The sequence below is a fragment of the Cervus canadensis genome, chromosome 4 (assembly GCF_019320065.1).
Source record: "Cervus canadensis isolate Bull #8, Minnesota chromosome 4, ASM1932006v1, whole genome shotgun sequence".
Classification (NCBI taxonomy): Eukaryota; Metazoa; Chordata; class Mammalia; order Artiodactyla; family Cervidae; genus Cervus; species Cervus canadensis.
The window spans coordinates 85,416,464-85,435,979 of record NC_057389.1 but is presented as its reverse complement, the minus strand read 5'-3'; the positions used below and the strand labels follow the sequence as shown (position 1 = coordinate 85,435,979).

The window sequence follows — 19,516 nt, the reverse complement described above, 5'->3', positions numbered from 1 at the left end:
ACCCTTGTGGCTCAGCTGGTAAAGAATCCGCCTGCAATGCAGGAGACCTGGGTTCAATCCCCGGGTTGGGAAGATCCCCTGGAGAAGGGAAAGGCTATCCACTCCAGTATTCTGGCCAGGAGAAATCCATGGGCTCTACAGTTCACGTGGTCACAAAGAGACAGACATGACTGAGCGACTTTCACTTTCCATCTATTACTAATTATTCAAAAGTTCCTATTATTCAAAGTCTGTTCTGTAAAGAACGGAGAGAGGAGAAGTGATGCTTTTGAGAAGAGAAAGTGACTATACCGTGAACTGGAAGACCGTTTCTTGTCCACATAATAGTTATAAAATTAATGGTAAAAACCATATGCTGGGAATGTTGAAGTTTTTATAAGGAAACACACTCTATTACCTGTATCTAATTTGTGTTGTTTTTCTTGTTTTTCCTGGTTTACTTGCTGAACACTTCGATCCAAATCTAGTCCTTGGAGTTTAGCTGCTTGCTGTGCAATTTTTCTTTCAACATCTTTTAGTTCCATCTTAAGAATAAATCAAAGTTATTTCCTTTAGGAAATTTATGGCATTATCATTATTCAAAATCTTTAAAAATTAACTGCTTTTAATTACTTTAAAAAATCTAATTTGTAACTGTTCTCAGATATAATTTTAACAAATTTTAATACAATAAAAATGAAATTAATTTTAAGCTTCAGTCAGTCAGTTCAGTTGCTCAGTTGTATCCAACTCTGCCACTCCATGGACTGCAGCACACCAGGCTTCCTGTCCATCACTAATACCAGAGCTTGCTCAAACTCATGTCCATCGAGTCAGTGATGCCATCCAATCATCTCATCCTCTGTCGTCCCCTTCTCCTCCTGCCTTCAATCTTTCCCAGCATCAAGGTCTTTTCCAATGAATCAGTTCTTCACTTCAGGTGGCCAAAGTACTGGAGTTTCAGCTTCAGCATCAGTCCTTCCAATGAGTATTCAGGACTAATTTCCTTTAAGATTGACTGGTTTGAGCTCCTCACAGTCCAAGGGACTCTCAAGAGTCTTCTCCAACACCATAGTTCAAAAGCATCAATTCTTCAGCGCTCAGCTTTCTTTATAGTCCAACTCTCACATCCATACACGATTACAGGAAAAACCACAGCTTTGACTAGATGGGCCTTTGTCAGCAACGTACTGTCTCTCCTTTTTAATATGCTGTCTACGTTGGTCATAGCTTTTCTTCCAAGGAGCAAGCATCTTTTAATTCCATGGCTGCAGTCACCATCTGCAGTGATTTTGGAGCCTAAGAAAATAAGGTCTCTCACTGTTTCCCCACCTATTAGCCATGAAGTGATGGGACTGGATGCCATGATCTTAAGTTTTTTGAATGTTGAGTTTTAAGCCAGCTTTTTCACTCTCCTCTTTCACTTTCACCAAGAGGCTCTTTAGTTCTTCTTTGCTTTCTGCCTTAAGGGTGGTGTCATATGCTTATCTGAGGTTACTGATATTTCTCCTGGCAATCTTGATTCCAGTTTGTGCTTCATCCAGCCCGGAATTTTTCATGATGTACTCTGCATATAAGTTAAACAAGCAGGGTGACAGTATATAGCCTTGACGTACTCCTTTCTCAACTTGGAACCAGTCCATTGTTTCACAGCTGGTTCTAACTGTTGCTTCTTGACCTGCATACAGATTTCTCAGGAGGCAGGTAAGGTGGTCAGGCAGTCCTATCTCTTTAAGAATTTTCCACAGTTGGTTGTGATCCACACAGTCAAAGGCTTTGGCATAGTCAATACAGCAGATGTTTTTCTGGAATTCTCTTGCTTTTTCTATGATCCAATGAATGTTGGCAATTTGATCTCTGGTTCCTCTGCCTTTTCTAAATCCAGCTTGAACATCTGGAAGTTCACAGTTCATGTACTATTGAAGCTTGGCTTGGAGAATCTTGAGCATTACTTTGCTAGCATGTAAGATGAGTGTAATTGTGCGGGAGTTTGAACGTTCTTTGGTATTGCCTTTCCTTGAGATTGGAATGAAAACTGACCTTTCCCAGTCCTGTGGCCACTGCTGAGTTTTCCAAATTTGTTGGCATACTAAGTGCAGCTCTTTCACAGCATCATATTTTAGGATTTGAAAGAGCTCAGCTGGAATTCCATCACCTCCACTAGCTTTGTTCATAGTGAAGCTTCCTAAGGCCCACTTGACTTCACATTCCAGGATGTCTGGCTCTAGGTGAGTGATCACACCATTGTCATTATGTGGGTCATGAAGACCTTTTTTGTGTAGTTCTTCTGTGTATTCTTGCCACCTCTTCTTAATATCTTCTGCTTCTGTTAGGTCCACACCATTTCTGTCCATTATTGTGCCCATCTTTGCATGAAATGTTCCCTTGGTATCTCTAATTTTCTTGAAGAGCTCTCTAGTCTCTTAATTTTATGCTTAAGTTAATTTAAATGATGAAAATAAAAGGCATCTTCCCAGGTGGCTCAGTGGTAAAGAATCTGCCTGCCAATGCAGGAAACACAAGAGACATGGGTCTGATCCCTGGGTTGGGAAGATCTGTGGAGAAGGAAATGGCAATCTGCTCCAGTATTCTTGCCTGAAAAGATTCCCATGGAGAGAGGAACCTGGTGCGCTACAGTCCATGGGGCCACAATGAGTCAGACCCAACTGACTATTGGATTAAAGGAAGCAGACTAAAGCAAATTAAAGGAAGCAGACTAAAAAAGAAAAATAAACATAATTCTCCTAACTTATGGATAAAAAGAACTAAACTCAGAAATGTAAGTTAAGCAGTTACTCCCTGAAACTACCTGAAATTCAGAATAGGGAACACAATTTGTACCAGAAAACTAGCTATTTAAACACTCACATGTCATTTTCAAACCACCATGAAACAAGTTTTATTCATCTTTAAACTGCAGTAACTGTACCTGGAGCCTCTCCATAATTGTAACATCTGTCAGACACACTTTAGCACTTTCTTCCTCAGGTATAATTGCACCCAAGAGTGTTTCCTGTTCTTCTATGTCATTCTTGAGGCGCTGTATGTCTCTGTTCACGTTCTGCAGTTTATTTCTTAATTCTGGTATTTCCTTCTCCTTCAAATCAATTATGCTTTGCCTTCACAAAAACACAATTAAAAATAAGCAATGTAATGTTTCTTCATAAAGAGATGGAGGTTACATATTTTTGGCAAGAATACCATAGAAGTGATGTTGTATCCTTCTCAGGGCATCTTTAGTGGGCACATGATGTCATTATGTTACTCTTACTTAGTAAAGACAGTGTAAGCCAGATTTATCCATTGTAAAGTTACTATTTTTCTCTATGTAATCAATAAAAACCTAGGAGAAGTACACTGAAGACAATGTAAACATTCGGTTTTTCCTCAAACCTTTGTCCACTGATTTTAGTACCTATTAAGAGATCTTGATAGCAACAATTTTACCACGCTGTCTGCCAAACTGAAGGATATTTTACAAATTACCAAGACCATACTCATCAGAAGTGTCAAGATCATGAAAGACAAAGAACTATGGTAGACCACACAAGAGCCTAAGGATAAATATTAATAACAAGGATAATTACTACATGCAATGTGGAGATCCTAAGTTGGATCCTGAAATAGAAAAGGGATATTAACAGAAAGACTGCTAAAATTCAAATGTGGTTTGTAGTTTAATAGAATTACACCAAAGTTAATTTCTTGATTTTGACAGCCATATTATGGTAACATAAATTGTGAACATCAGGAGAAACGGGGTGAAGGATGTATGTGAACTCTCTGTACTACCTAAATTTTCTTTAAGTGTAAAATTACAAATTAAAAGTTTTAAAAGTTTAAAACTTTTAAAATAAAAACTTTAAACGTTAGAAAAATGAAGGATGGAAGAAAAGAAGAAGGAAGGAAGGAAACCATTCAGTCAAATGCTACATGGGTTTATGGTACAAAAGCTGTTAAACCCACTTTACTACTGCTATTCCAGCCAATGAATTAACACCCCTGTGGCAGGTACTGGCCCCAAACCTGTTTTTGTTAATACCTTGGAAACAACAAAACTTGTATTTAATCTGAAAAATAAAAAGCTATTAAGCTTATTTCAGAAAAGTTTTAAATTCTTAATCAAAATCAAATTAGTATGATAAACTGATTTCTAATGAGAATCTTATAATAAACTAGAAACTCAAGCATTAGCTATTACACTGTTATTACTTAATGATTTTTTAAAAGTCCACACTATGACCAAGAAATGCCAATCAACCAATCTGTGGTGACAAAAGACCTGTAATCTTTTATACCAGAGCAATGAAAAACTTTCCTGAATAAATATGAATGTATTTAGATTATGAATAATTCATGTTCACATTATTTCCTGATGTTATGGACCCTAAGTTTGTCTTAAGTTATGTGCCCACTACCTAAAAAGTGACAAAGCTACAACAGCCTAATGACAATCAAGCATTCACTTGACTGGGTGATCTTTGTGGAGAACTACAGGCATCCATTAAATTTTAACCCCATTTTTACATTTGCATACACACATAGACGTGGTCTATGTAAAAAAATAGCAGTAAAAAATAGCAGCAACACTATGACCAATAAAAAACAGCAGAAGTAACACTATGAGCTTCTGGGCCCAGGCCTTAACACATTTGCTATTAGAATACTTCCTGTGGCAATCTAGCCACTATGCTGCCAAAAGTCCAAGACACAGGTGGAGGTCAAATGAAGGCATTCTGTGTGACGGCCCAGGTAAGCCCGTGGCCAACCGTCAGCATCACCACCAACCATGTGAGTGAACCATCGTGAATGTCCAGGCCAGGAGAGCCTCAGATGAGCTCGTAGCCAACAGTCAGCACCATCACCGGCCATATGAGTGAACTCTACTGAATGTCCAGGCCAGTAGAGCCTTGAAATGACTGCAGCCAACATCTGACTGCAATTGCATGAAATACCCCAAATAAGAACTACTTCAGTTCAGTTCAGTTCAGTCGCTCAGTCGTGTCTGACTCTTTGTGACCCCATGAATTGCGGCACACCAGGCCTCCCTGTCCATCACCAACTCCTGGAGTTTACTCAAACTCATGTCCATCGAGTCAGTGATGCCATCTCATCTTCTGTCGTCCCCTTCTCCTCTGCCCCCAGTCCCACTGAGTTAGGCCCAATTATCCCACAGAACCATGGAAGATCATAATAAATCATTGTTGTGAGGTACCAAGTTCTGAGGGGGGTTTGTTAGGCAGCAATAAACACATGGAACTACAGTTACTACAGTTCTTATTCATTCAGCAAACAGTTACTTACCAAACTTACAAAACACAGAGAATTATGGAGGCACAACAATGAATAAGATACATACCTTACTCTGACAAGGGGAGCTATGTTGGCAAGGGTCCTAAAATATCAATACAGTGTTGATTTCTGCTCTTCATAATTTACCAGTTTGACACAGAACTACATGTACTTTCTACCAACTTCTTCTTTTTTTTTTTGGTCACAAAGTAGCTTTATTTTTGTCTATTGTCCAGCTCTATTTCTCAGGATTATGGAACTTTAGTATGAAATACATATGGTCTGAATGCTCACAGAACAGCAGTTTGCTCTTGCCTTAAAATAGATTCCTCAGCATTGCTGGTCATTCATTATACCAGGCTCCCAGCTGTGATTACACAGTTCATTACAGCTGGTTAGTCATCAAGTAGGAGTCTTCATTCTACCAACTTCTAATTTTATCTTTCACTTAATGTCTTTCTTTTTAAGATCTTGCCTTATTCCTTTTCATTCTCAAATTATTGCTTTTGTCACCATATGACATGCTCTCTGTAGCCCCTAATGATCTGGTTTTTATTCTTGATGATTATATTAGTTATCTATCGCTACATAACACAACACCCCAAAACTTAGCAGCTTAAAACACAATAGCACTTATTTCCCACAGATAGGAGGATTAGCTGCTACTTGGGTATTTTTGACTCAGGGTGTGTTACTGAAGGTGCGGTCAAGCTGTGAGCTGCAGTCATCTGAAGGTATTATTGCTGGAAAATCTGCTTCCAAATGGTACACTCACTCATGTGGTTGTTCAAAGGCCTCAGGTCCTCACCAAGTGGGTCCCTCCACAGGGCTGCTCACAACACAGCAGCTGGCTTCCCCCAGATCCAAGAGAAAGAAAAGGAGAGCGGGAAGCTATAGTGTCTTATATAACCTGATCCTCGAAGGAACCTGTGATCACTTCTGTTGTATTTTACTGGTTACATATCCTGGAACCCATCCTGGAACATGAGACAACTCTGCAAGAATGTGAATACCAGGAGGCAAGGATCACTGGGGACCATCTTACAGGCTGGCTACCACAAAGCACATCTTCTTGCATCTTTCCTTCTCCTTTTCCTTGCACTCCTCTTCAGTTTTCCAAGTCAACATACCCTCCTCCTTTTTTGCTTTTAGAGTTTTTCTCACTTTCATCCATTCAATGTATTAACATTAGATTAATTTTCCTAAGACACATTTTTCATTAAATCCCTGAGGATGGCTCCCCATCACCTAAAAGACAGAGCTGTAACTAGGAATGAACATAATGCAGCTCTGTCTTCCCTACTTATGGGAATCAGTCACTACAAATAAGTTCTCCAACTCCAGATAATGTTTCGACTGCAGCACATGTCTCACTCTTCCCTGTCCTTTATACACACTGGTCTAATTCCCCTCTCCCCTTTCCTTCTCTTTAATGAGTCAAATCACTTTTCTATGTTTTACATTCCTCCTCCTTCCCTCAAAATACTACCGTCATTCTATAGTCCACTGGCTTCTTTTTTCCTAACTAATGCATTTCCTTACAAAGATCATCAGCTCCATGAAGCTCATGTCTTATTGGTTTCTGTGACCATTTTTGTGCTCTATGTTCTGGGAAATACCAAGGCAATCTTCACATACTCTCTGACTTGATTTTATTTATAAATAGACCATCATCTGGATTTCTTATAGAAGAGAGGGAAAAATAAACAATAGAAATCATCTATAATTCATTCTTTCTGGAAGTGAGAAAAACCTAAGTATAGTTTAAAACTTGTCTCTTAAGGGGGGCTTTCCAGTACTCTAATTCTTCTGCTGGGTTTAGGAAGTGACACATCAGCAAATAGTCTGAAAATTTAGATTTAAAAATTTCTGCCCTCAACCCAAGTCTCAGGGATGAAACACACACACACACTCACAGAGTAAAGAATGTATCCATCCTGTGAGTAGTTTAAGAAACAAACTTACTTTGAAAGAAAACAATTCTTTCTTATCACATAAATTAACAGGGAAGGAACATTCTGGCTGAGATTCCTGACTTCAACCTCTATTCACTCAACTCCTGCTAACCGAATACCCACCCTATGCCAGGAGGCAGAGAGGCATCTCTCACAGTGCTGCTCTACAGGCACGGTAATGGGAAACGGCTCTTCTCACCTCATGGGCACTAGTCCCAGCATTTCATCACGCCGCTTTTCTTTTTTCTTTAGCTCTGATTCTGTCGACTTGAGCTTATCTGGAGCAAGCCTCAGCTTGGACTGCAAATCACTGATGACTTCTTGCAATTCAGCTTCTGTCTGAAAACCTCTCTGACAGACAGGGCAACACGCCTGGTCTTCATCCGTCAGCTGAGCAATGAACTGGGAGTAAACTGCCGTCGCTCCAGCCAGCATGGCTATTTAAAAACATATGCATATATACATTCTCAGTGAGATGCATATGAAATATGGTTTTGTTAATATACTTCTATCCTTTTCTGTAAATACATGATACTCTTCTTGCTTTATAAACACACTATGAAAGAAATAAAAATTCTGACATTTAAATCTTCTCAAGGGCACAATACATTCAGATTTATATAAATTATTTTCTGGTAACACAAAAAGTATAACAAAACTTATAGAGAGTGTTATGTGCCAGACACTATAATCTCATTTACTCCTCCCCAACGTCCTAGGCAATTATGTCCTCAGGCAATGAATCTGAAGTATAAAAAGTTTCAATAATCTGTCCAAAGTCATAAAGCAAGTAGGTTGTAGAACCAGAAGTGAAACTTGAGCCACCTGGCTCCAGCACCAAGTTTTTAAATCTCCCATCCTTAACAGCTACCTGTGAACAAAAATTCAAAAACATGAAAATGCCCTGATAACATAAAGAAGGTAACTTACCTCGTTGTTTTGATGATTTTTCAATTTCTTCTTTAAGTCTGTCCAAGTCATTTTCAAAATCCTGGCTACCACAGACATCAAACAGTTTGTCTTCATAGCTGGACAACTGCTCTTCCTTCCTTTTTAGCTCAATATTTATATGATTTTTATTTTGCTCAGCTGAAGCTAGTTCCTTGCTAAAATAAGAAAATAGATTACAATTTTAAAATATGAGAAATGAATTCAAAGTGTGAAGGCAGATACAAGACAAACTCTGCCAGAAAATACTACAATAGTCTGCTGTGACCAAGTGCTTTTTCTTTTTTAGAAGTCATGGCAACAGTCCACTCCTGCCTGCACTCTACTCCTATAGTATACTGACTCACTCTGGTCAGACACCTGCTCCCAGAAGAATGTGTACAGACCGAACTCTGCTTGGTTTGAGGGGGGATCATGGTCTGAGATCTTGCATTAAGAACCTTAGCAAGGAGAATATGCTTCACAGATCTACTGGAGGGAAATTAGAAAAAAGGAGAGCATTCACTTAACTCTGTCTGAACCCTTTCCAAACTGTACTTCCATTCCCTCCAGTAAAAAATTTTTCCTTTGTTCCCTCTTTGTTGCTGTCATCCAATGAGTTGGCCAAAAGCTTCCTTTGGTTTCAAAGTAAAACTAAAAGACACATTTTTCATTTTCATCAAGAACTTTACTGAACAATGTATTCACTGTTTTGTTCCACTACCTTCTGCCATTTTCTAAGCAACTCATAATTCCATCTTCTGAAAACTTTTTATCTTTTTGAGTAAAGAACTAGTTTGTTCCAGGTGCCTTTTACGGTCTTCCAAAGAACTGAAATTTTTTCCATTAAGAGAATTTCAGTTAGTTTAATTTGCAGCTGTACTTGTTGGAACTGTTTGGTTTTTTGGAAAGAGTTAATAGTAGAGGACTCACTTCCAATCCCACCATATACACAATATCAACTTCTCTGGATGAAGATTGGTCTTTGGTGTGTGGTTGGTGGTGTTCACTTTCCTTGACCCACGATCTCTTCCATTCCATATTATTGTACAGTTTCCACTCTTCATTGCCTGTCACAATTTCTTTTAAAAATGGAACTTTTTGTTATGTTTCAGTTGAGAATTGCATGTGGAAATATGGTCAAGAAGGTTTTTCACTCAATTTATGTGGAAGCCAAACATCAAATCGATTAACACAACCAAGCTGGTGCAAATGATTTTCAGAGCTTGATGTGGATATTTTGAGTATGTCAGCTACATCTCGCATGACATAACATGGACTGTTTTCAACCAGAGTACCTTCTCTATATATGGCACAAATCATTTTGGTGTTTCAGTTGCATTTTTACTTTTCTTGAAATAACAAAGCATAATATGTGAAAATGTTGCTTTTCTCTTTCATCTTCAATACTAAAATGGCTACACAAAATTCACCAATTTGGGGACATTTTATGTATTTATTTTAAAAAGCATGCTGACGGGACAGCTGTCACAATACAATCTAACAAAATCGCTCTGAATGAAGTTAAAGACAACTAGAGCTACCAGAGCCATCTCAGAGGAAAAACCGAACAAACAGCTTGGCCAAACCAGTTTTTACAACCTGATCGCGCATTCCCTCTCATTCACCAGACTTTGCTCACTAGTACAATTAATTTCCACTCCAGCTCTTAAATATTATCCTAGCCAGCCTCCGTGCCCATACAAATCAGGGGTTTTCAATGTACAGGTTTTGACACATTAGGTAAGTCATGTAATCAATTTAATGTATTATAGTCAGCATATTTTGAAAAACTGAATATACTATGCAGAATATATTGGAGTGGATTAAGCATAGTTAGTACTGGTACTATTTTAAGAAATCTGTTTCAGATAAATATTCATGAGTGCACACATGCCTCATCTTGATACTTTCCATTGTGAGTTGCAGTAAAAATTTGGAAATAAAATAACATGCAGATGATGCTTTCACCATCCTAGACATTGAGCACTGCTCATTAAGATCACTATTTTAACAGCACCACAAACATTTGGGCTCCTCCTTGGAAGAATATTTTCTCAAGGCAAACCAAATCACACTCCTCTCTTGCTCATACCCTGGCTCCCTGGGCATTTGGTTCTCTTGCTTCCTCTTCCCTTGCTCGCCAACAGTTTAAATGCTGGTGTTTTCCAGGAATCTGACTACAATTCTTTCTCTTCTCTTTGAATAACTCCAAGTTGTTATGTACTACTGACGCAAGTATCATTTGCAAAGCAACAACTTCCAATCTATTAAACCTCAAACTCCAATATTTTATTCCCTAACAGACATTTCCACAAGAAATATAAATTTAACATGGCCAAATTCACCATCTTCCTCAAAAATGTGTGGGATTTTTGACCCTCCTATCTAAATACCACTCAAGGTGATATTTGAAAAAAATGATCACTTTTTTTAAACTGTGGAAAAAACAAAATTTAACACCTTACCCATTTTAAATTGTATGGCATGGTGGTATTAACTGGATGCACATTTTTGTGTAACAGATCTCTAAAGCTTTTTCATCTTACAAAACTGAACTCTATACCCACTGAACACCCCACCCCACCCCACCCTCATCCTCTAGCTACTCTGAACCTCCAGTGCATATACTTTCTGTATCTAAGAGTTTGACAACTTTGAATATTCATTTAAGTGGAACCATGTAGTACTTTTTGTGACTAGTATACTTCACTTAGTACCCTCAAGGTTTCTCAACACACAAGATTTCCTTCTCTTACAAAGATAAATAATATTCCATTATACTACACCAAATTTTATTTATCCATCCATCAATAAGCATTCAGGTTGCTTCCACCTGTTGGCTATTGTGAATAATGCTGCAGTGAACATGGACTAACAAATATTTCCTTGAGATCATGTTTTCATTTGAATATATACCCACAAGTGGAGCTGCTCAATCATCTGGTTATTCTTTTCCTAATTTCTGAAGAACCTCCAAGGTTTTCTATAGTAACTGCACCATTTTACATTCCCACGAATAGTGCACAGAGTTCCAATTTCTCAATATCCTCACCAACACTTGTTTTCTGGGTTTTTAAAAAACTTATTTTACTTAATTGAAGTATAGTTGAATTACAATGTGTTAGTGTTAGCTGCACAGCAAAGTGATTCTGTTATATACATATTACTCTTTCATTTTCTATTATAGGTTATTATAACCCACTACTGTATTTCCTGTTGTTTTGATAACTATCATCCTAACCAGTATGGAGTGATATATCACCATGGTTTTGATTTGCATTTCCTTAATGATTAGCAATTCTGAGTATCTTTCTATATGCTTGTTGGCTAGTTGTATATCTATTGGAGAAACTGCTCTTCAAGTCCTTTGACATTTTTTAATCTGGGTATTTGTTTTTTCATTACCAAATTGTAAGAGTTCTTTATATATTCTGGATATTAACCCTTAATCATATTGTTCATATTGTTCATGGAAAAGGCAAAAAGATATGACACCGGAAGATGAGCCCACCAGGTTGGTAGGGGTCCAATATGCTACTGGGGAATAGTGAAGAAATAGCTCTAGAAAGAACGAAGAGGCTGGGCCAAAGTGGAAATGACGCTCAGTTGTAGATGTATCTGGTGGTGAAAGTAAAGTCCAATGCAGTAAAGAACAATATTGCATAAGAACCTGGAATGTTAGGTCCATGAATCAAGGTAAACTGGACGTGGTCAAGCAGGAGATGGCAAGAGTGAGCATTGACACTTTAGGAAACAGTGAACTAAAATGGATAGGAATGAGCAAATTTAACTCAGGTGACCGTTGTATCTACTACTGTGGGCAAGAATCCCTTAGAAGAAATGGAGCAGCCCTCATAGTCAACAAGAGAGTCCAAAATGCAGTTGATGTTTGTGTTCAGTTGCTCAGTCGTATTGACTCTTTGCAACTCCATGGACTGCAGCATGCCAGGCTTCCCTGTCCTTCACCATCTCCCGGAGTTTGCTCACACTCATGTCCATCGAGTCGGTGATGCCATCCGACCATCTCATCCTCTGTTGCCCCCTTCTCCTCATGCCCTCAATCTTTCCCAGCATCAGGGTCTTTTCCAATGAGTCAGCTCTTCACATCAGTGCAGTACTTGGGTGCAATCTCAAAACAACAGAATGATCTCGGTTTGTTTCCAAGGCAAACCATTCAATATCACTGTAATCCAAGTCTGTGCCCCAACCATTAATGCCAAAGAAGCTGAAAGCATACAGTTCTATGAAGACCTACAACACCTTCTAGAACCAAAACCAAAAAATGATGTCCTTTTCTTCATAGGGGATTGGAATGCAAAACTAGGAAGTCAAGAGACACCTGGAGTAACAAGCAAGTTTGGCCTTGGAGTACAAAATGAAGCAGGGCAAAAAATAATGGACTTTTGCCAAGAGAACGCACTGGTCATAGCAAACACCGTCTTACAATAGCACAAGAGACAACTATACATATGGACATCACCAGATGGTCAATACCAAAATCAGAGTGATTATATCCTTTGCAGCCGAAGATGGAGAAGCTCTATACAGTCAGCAAAAACAAGACCTGGAGGTGACTGTGGCTCAGATCATGAACGCCTTACTGCAAAATTCAGACTTAAATTGAAGAAAGCAGGGAAAACCACTAGACCTGAACCACTAGTTCAGGTATGACCTAAATCAAATCCCTTATGATTATACAATGGAGATGACAAATAGATTCAAGGGATTAGATCTGGTGGACACAGTCCCTGAAGAACTATGGACGGAGGTTCATAACACTAGCGGTGATCAAAACTATCCCAAAGAACAAGAAATGCAAGGAGGCAAAATGGTTGTCTGAGGAGGCCTTATATACAGCTGAGAAAAGAGAAACACAAGGCAAAGGTTCTGGGAAAGATATTCCATTGGGATATGAATGCAGAGTTCCAGAGAGTATCAAGGAGAGATGAGAAAGCTTTCATAGGTGAACAATGCAAAGATATAAAAGGAAACAACAGAATGGGAAAAACTACAGATCTCTTTAAGGAAACTAGAGATACCAAGTGAATATTTCAGGCAAAGGTGGGCATAATAAAGGACAGAAACAGCAAGGTCCTAACAGAAGCAGAAGAGGTATCTAGAATACACAGAAGAACAACAAAAACAGGTCTTAATGATCCAGATAATCACGACGGTATGGTCACTTAGACAATATATTAAAAGGCAGAGACATCACTTTGCCGACAAGGGTCCATAGTCAAAACTGGTTTTTCCCTGGTGGCTCAGACAGTAAACAATCTGCCTGCAATGCAGGAGACCCAAGTTTAATTCATGGGTTGAGAAGATCCCCTGGAGAAGGGAATGGCTACCCACTCCAGTATTCTTGCCTGGAGAATTCCAAGGGCAGAGGAGCCTGGCAGGCTAGTTCATGGGGTCGCAAAGATTTGGACACAACATGATTGACTTTCATCATTTCATTTCATAGTTTTTCCAACAGTCATGTATGGGTGTGAGAGTTGGACCATAAAGAAGGATGAGTGCTGAAGAATTGATGCTTTCAAAATGTGGCGCTAGAGAAAACTCTTGAGAGTCCCTTGGACAGCAAGGAGATCAAACCAGTCAGTCCTAAAGGAAATCAACCTTGAATATTCATTGGAAGGACTGATGCTGAAATTGAAGCTCCAATACTCTGGCCACCTGATGCGAAGAGTAACTCACTGGAAAAGACCTTGATGCAGGGAAAGACTGAGGGCAGGAGGCAGGAGGAGGGGGCAACAGAGGATGAGATGGTTGGATGGCATCACCAACTCCATGGACATGAGTTTTAGCAAAGTCCAGGAGACAGTGAAGGACAGGGAACCCTGGCATGCTGCAGTCCATGGGATTGCAAAGAGTTGAACATGACTTAGTGACTGAACAACCACCACACCTAAACAGATATATCATTTGCAAATGTTTTCTCCCATTACGTGGATTGCCTTTACCCTCTGTTGTGTAGCAGTTTTTAAGTATGATGTAGTCCCATCTGTCTAGTTTTGCTTCTGTTGCCTGTATTTTTGGGGTCATAACCAAGAAATCATTGCCAATTTCAACATAATGAAACTTGTCCCCACATTACCTTTTAGGAGTTTTGTATTTTCAAGTCTCACTTTTTACAGAGGAATATTTTAATTCTTTCTCTTAGTTCTGCAAACTTTTAAGGAACAAGAAGCTCAAATCACTGTTGCCATTTTACTTAATTTGTAAAATATAGGAGAATCAAAGTCAGTTAATAAGACATACCATTTCATGACAATAAATGATTTCAAAACAATTAAAAATGAAAGCATGACATAAGAGACTTCTATTACATCTTCAAATGTTACAACTACTTACTTCAACTTGGCAAGTCTGTCCCTGGTCTGATTAATTTCTTTTGATTTACTATGAAGCCAGTCTTCAAGCTGTTTTTTGTTGGGAAAATATCCTAACAATGATGTTAATTCATCACTATGCCTGTATTTTATTTTTCTGATTTGTTCATCTTTGTCAGCCTAAAGGGAAAAAAAAATCTTTTAAAAATGAAACTCAGTATCTCCACATAAAGAATAAACCCAAATTTTAGGTTGATTACAGTTCTAGGCTTAAAAATAAAACTGAAAATGCAAGGAGAAAAAGAAAAAAAATCACGTTTAATGTTGGCTGTGCTATGCAGCCTGTGCAGTCTCTCAGCTGCCTCACCAAGGACCGAGCTGGACCATGGCAGTGAAACCGCCAGTGATACTTGGCCACCAGGGAACTCTTGAAAACTTCTTACAGTATTAGAGGAAAGAATAACAGGTCTGATGACACAAAAATTAAAACTGAGCAAAACTACGTGTATGCTCAGTCTCTCAGCCATGTCTGACTCTGCGACCCGACGGACTTTAGCCTGCCAGGCTCCTCTCTCCATGGAAGTCTCCATGGAAGAACACTGGAATAGACTGCCACTCCCTTCTCCAGGGGATCTTCCCGACCCAGGGATCGAACCTGAGTCTCTTGAGCCTCCTGCACTGGAGGCAGATTCTTTACCACTGAGTCACTTGGGAAGATCAAAATTTCTGTATGATATATGTTAAAAATTAATAGAAATGTACATGTATGTGTTTGTGTAAATACTTTTGTACTGTTTCTTTTTTTTTGTAATTATAGTTTTTAAGCCTGAAAGTCTATTTTATAGAGCATAAAGCTCACTTAACCCTTAAAATATAAAGCCAATACCAACTAAATACTTCATAGTATAACAATTATGAATGTAAGATAAACTGTTTTAAACACCAGAGAGTATAACTAGAATAAAAAGAAAGGTCATACTTTGTCTTTGGTGAGCATCTCCATCTGGGTGCGTGCTGCTGTATGATGGTTTAATTGCTCCATCTCCTGGTCCAATTTACGCAGGGTCCTGTCTAGGTCTGCTTTCTCATTTTGAAGGCTTATTACTTCTGTTTTTAGAGTTTCTACATTGCTGTTTTTCTCAGCCTTGCTTAGCTCACGTTCCTTATTGATAATTCAAACAAACGAACAGGTTTAAACATTTTGGGTTAAAATGATGGCAAAGTGTATTAGAAATCAGCTACTCCTCAGAATGGTCAAAATACTACTTAGATTTTATTCAACAACAGAAAAACAGAAGGAATAAACTTTTTAAGAAATATCTTACAAAGTTACCTTACTATAAGAGCAGAGACTTAGTAAATAAATCTACAAGAGTCAAACAGGAGTGAAAATGAAAATTAGGTCAAAATTAAGAAAAATATGCCTAAGTATACAGTTCAGTGACTCTTCAGTCAATAATTAAGCATTTATCAAGGAAGTAAGTAACTCACTACACATTGCCTAGCATACAGAAAATGTGATGTGGTCCCTGACCAGTATCTCTCCATCACAACAGAGCAATATTGTGATCAACGGTTAAACTGACAAAAATATACGCTATCTGTTAAGCATGGGAACAAAAAGAAACATTTAAATAATCAAGATGGGACCAAAAGCAGGGATTTGCCAAGTTTTAGGATGCTTATTTTGCTAACACAGACACGAGGGAAGGGAACAGATTAGGAACGGAGAAGAAATTTTGGAAATTCACAGAAGGAAGAAGTGGGCTAAGAAAGTTTCTACCACAGAAAAAGTGGTAACATGGCAATAATCATATATCTAATCATATATTTAATCATAATATCTACAGTGTGTGGAACCTAGAGGGAAAATACTACTTTTTTTAAAACTGAGACAAGTGGTTCTCAACTACTTGTAAGAACCACCCAGTTCTGTTTTGAACATACATTTCCACATCCCACTCTTAAGAGACTTTTATTTGGAAGGTTTAAGATCTAAGTTTAAGTATTTTTTTTAAACCTTCCTTAGATGATTCTAATTTTCAGCACACCAGGTTTCAGGATTAGAGATGGGTGATTAAGACAGCCAAATAAATTCATTTTATAGGAGACTGATAGACAAAGTTGACATTTTTATTAAAATGCCGTAATCTTAGGACTAGCAAAAGATAAAATACTTCCAAATATCTTACACCTTAAAACTACTGGATTACACAGAGTATCTTACAGCTTTTGTGAGCTCCTGGTCCAGTTCAAGAATCCTGTCTGAAGAGCCTTCCAACTGCTGTAATTCGTACTTCACATTTTTCAGCTCATTCTGCTTCTTAGTTAGGATTTCTGACTTTAGCTCAATTATTCTTCCCAGTCCAGTTTTCTTATCCCTTATCTCATCTATTTGTTTTTGTTTCAGAGCCTCTTTTCCTGCGAAGTCATTCTAAATACATAGCAAGAAGCATAAGCATCAGTTTTTCACAAAAAAAAAACACCACTAAGGAAAAGTTTCTTTGATGCAAAAGTAATATAATCTGAGGAAAATACAGAAAGAATTTTTACCTAAAATCAAATAAGAAATGTAGGTCTGTATTTCCTTTGTACTTTTATAACTACAAACTTTACAAAATTTGCTTCCATAAAGGTTTTAATTTTACCTCATGGCTAATTTTAATGGATAACATTAATCCAAAAATATGACAAAATAAGATCCACCCCAAAATTAAAACAATTCAACCAGACAATGCGATACAAACAGAAAATAACAGTATTTACCAACAGATGGCTAGCAGTTTCTGCTTCCTTTTCCTGCCTCTCTCTCACAAGCTTGTGAAAATTTTTTATCTGTCTTTCACTGAATGGTCCAAGCTCAAAGCCATCCAATTCTAGCTGTGTTGCCAAAGACTGAATTAATGAATCTCTAGCTCGTATATGTTCCTGATGACGATCTGCTTGTAGTTGTAGACGGCCTTTAAAAAACATAATCATAGTAATTCTTTTATCAGTTGATTTTTTTAAAAAATTAAGACAATTGTACATTACATGCAATTGTAAAAAAAAAAAAAAAATAATAGAACAAGATCTCTTATATCCTTTGCCCAGTTTCCCCAATGGTAACTATATTATTGAGATACAGTAAGAAATCCACATTTGGTTTTGTCCTTGGTTATTGATACAGAGCTCCAAAAACTCAGAATTTCCCAGTGACAGGGGTGAGAGGAGTATCTTTGGTTATTCATTGTAAGCCCTTTTCAACTTTACCTGAGTTTATTCTAATGAGGTGACTCTTGGAGGATGGGACTTGGTCATCAGAGGAACCAACTATGTGATTAGAGAGTCCGAAGTTTCAATATCCACCCCTCCCATTTCTGGGGAGGGGCTGAAGTCTGAGTTCAATCACCAATGGCCAATGACTTAATCAATCAGGCCTACCTAATGCAACTTATAAAAACCCTAAGCAATGACACTCAAAGGGCTTCCATCGAGGTGCTGGGCAAGTTGCACATGTGGAGAAGGCATGGAAGCTCAATGTCCCTCTCCCCTATCCTGCCCTATGCACCTCTTCCATCTGTTTGTTCCTGAGCTCTATTCTTAATAACCTGGTGATAGTGTTTCCCTGAGTTCTAGGAAGTTACAGAAAATTACTGAACCTGAGAAAGGAGTTGTGGAAACCCCTGGTTTATATAGCCAGTTGGTCAGAAGTACAGGTGCTAGACAACCTGGGACTTGGGAGCAGCATCTGAAGTAAAGTGAGGGACAGTCTCACGGGACTGAGACCTTAATCTGTGGGATCTGTGCTAATTTCAGACCAGGGATGTCAGAAATGAATGAAATTACAGGACACCTGGTATCCACTGATAACTGGAAAATTGCTTGGTGTGGAAAAACCTACACATCTGATGTCAGAACTGTTGTTGAGTAGAAAAACAATGTTCTCTTTTAGTCATTTTGCAAAACTATAGTATATCACAATAAGGATAATGACATTAATACAATCCACCAATCTTTTATCTCCCCAGTTTAAATTGTATCTGTGTGTATAAGTTTTATATGATTTTATCAGCTGTGTTGGTTCTTACATTCACCATGACAGTCAAGACATCGAGCAGTTCAAATACCACAAGAACCCCTCTTCTTTCTTTTAAAACCAGAACCAGGGCCTCCCGAGTGACTCACTGGTAGAAAATCAGCCTGCCAACGCAGGAGACATGGGTTTGATCCCTGACCTGGGAAGACCCCCACATGCTGTGGAGCAACTAAGCCTGTGTGCCACAACTACTGAGCCAGTTCTCTAGAACCCGGGAACTGCAACTATTGAGCCCACACGTCCCAGACCCTGTGCTCTACAATAAGAGAAGCCACCCCAATGAGAAGCCCAGGCACCACAACTAGAGAGTAGTCTCCACTCTCTGCAACGACAGAAAAGCCTGTGCAGCAGTGAGGACCCAGCACAGCCAAAAATAAATAAATAAATAAGTAAATAAAATTATAAAACCATAATCATGCTAACCCTCCTCCCATTCTTCCTCCCCTGGCAATCACTAATCTATTCTAGATTTCTAAAATTTTAGTATTTCAAAATGCCATATAAAATGGAAACATATAATCTTTTGAGACTGACTTTTTTCACACAGCATAATTCCCTGGAGATTCATCATTCATACAGAAAATTCATAACATTATAATACAGGAAAAAAACAAGTAAACACTGTCCTACCCTGTTCCACAAGTAGTTCTGATTTTTCTTGATTGAGAAGCCTAGATTCTTTATTTAATTTTTCCAGTTCACGCTGACAGTCTACCAATCTCCTTTCTTTCTCCCTTACTGTTCTCTGGTGATTGTGATATAAATCATTTAGTTGCTCATCAGACCCTTGAAAAACCTGTGTAGAACGAAAATAAAGTATAACAAGGTATCACACTGAGGTACAAAATATGAACCAGAGCTTATTCAATATCCTTCCTTTTAACATAAACATGGAAGTAACACAAACATCAAGATTTCTATGTTTGGAAATGAGTGACAAAATGGGATCA

At 38.3% G+C, this 19,516-nt stretch overlaps 1 protein-coding gene across 3 annotated transcripts in view; it reads right to left on the bottom strand.

Moving 5' to 3' along the window:
- Positions 1-19,516, bottom strand: part of RAD50 (RAD50 double strand break repair protein) — a 247,961-nt gene that overhangs the window by 38,530 nt on the left and 189,915 nt on the right. For all 3 annotated transcript variants that reach the window (XM_043466015.1, XM_043466014.1, XM_043466013.1), the window contains 9 exons: positions 19,197-19,362; positions 17,255-17,448; positions 16,716-16,922; positions 15,468-15,650; positions 14,511-14,668; positions 8,157-8,332; positions 7,426-7,663; positions 2,909-3,098; positions 398-524 (listed from right to left, as the gene is read on the bottom strand). In XM_043466015.1, coding sequence (XP_043321950.1) covers positions 398-524; positions 2,909-3,098; positions 7,426-7,663; positions 8,157-8,332; positions 14,511-14,668; positions 15,468-15,650; positions 16,716-16,922; positions 17,255-17,448; positions 19,197-19,362 — 1,639 coding nt within the window. The remainder of the gene's footprint in view (positions 1-397; positions 525-2,908; positions 3,099-7,425; positions 7,664-8,156; positions 8,333-14,510; positions 14,669-15,467; positions 15,651-16,715; positions 16,923-17,254; positions 17,449-19,196; positions 19,363-19,516) is intronic.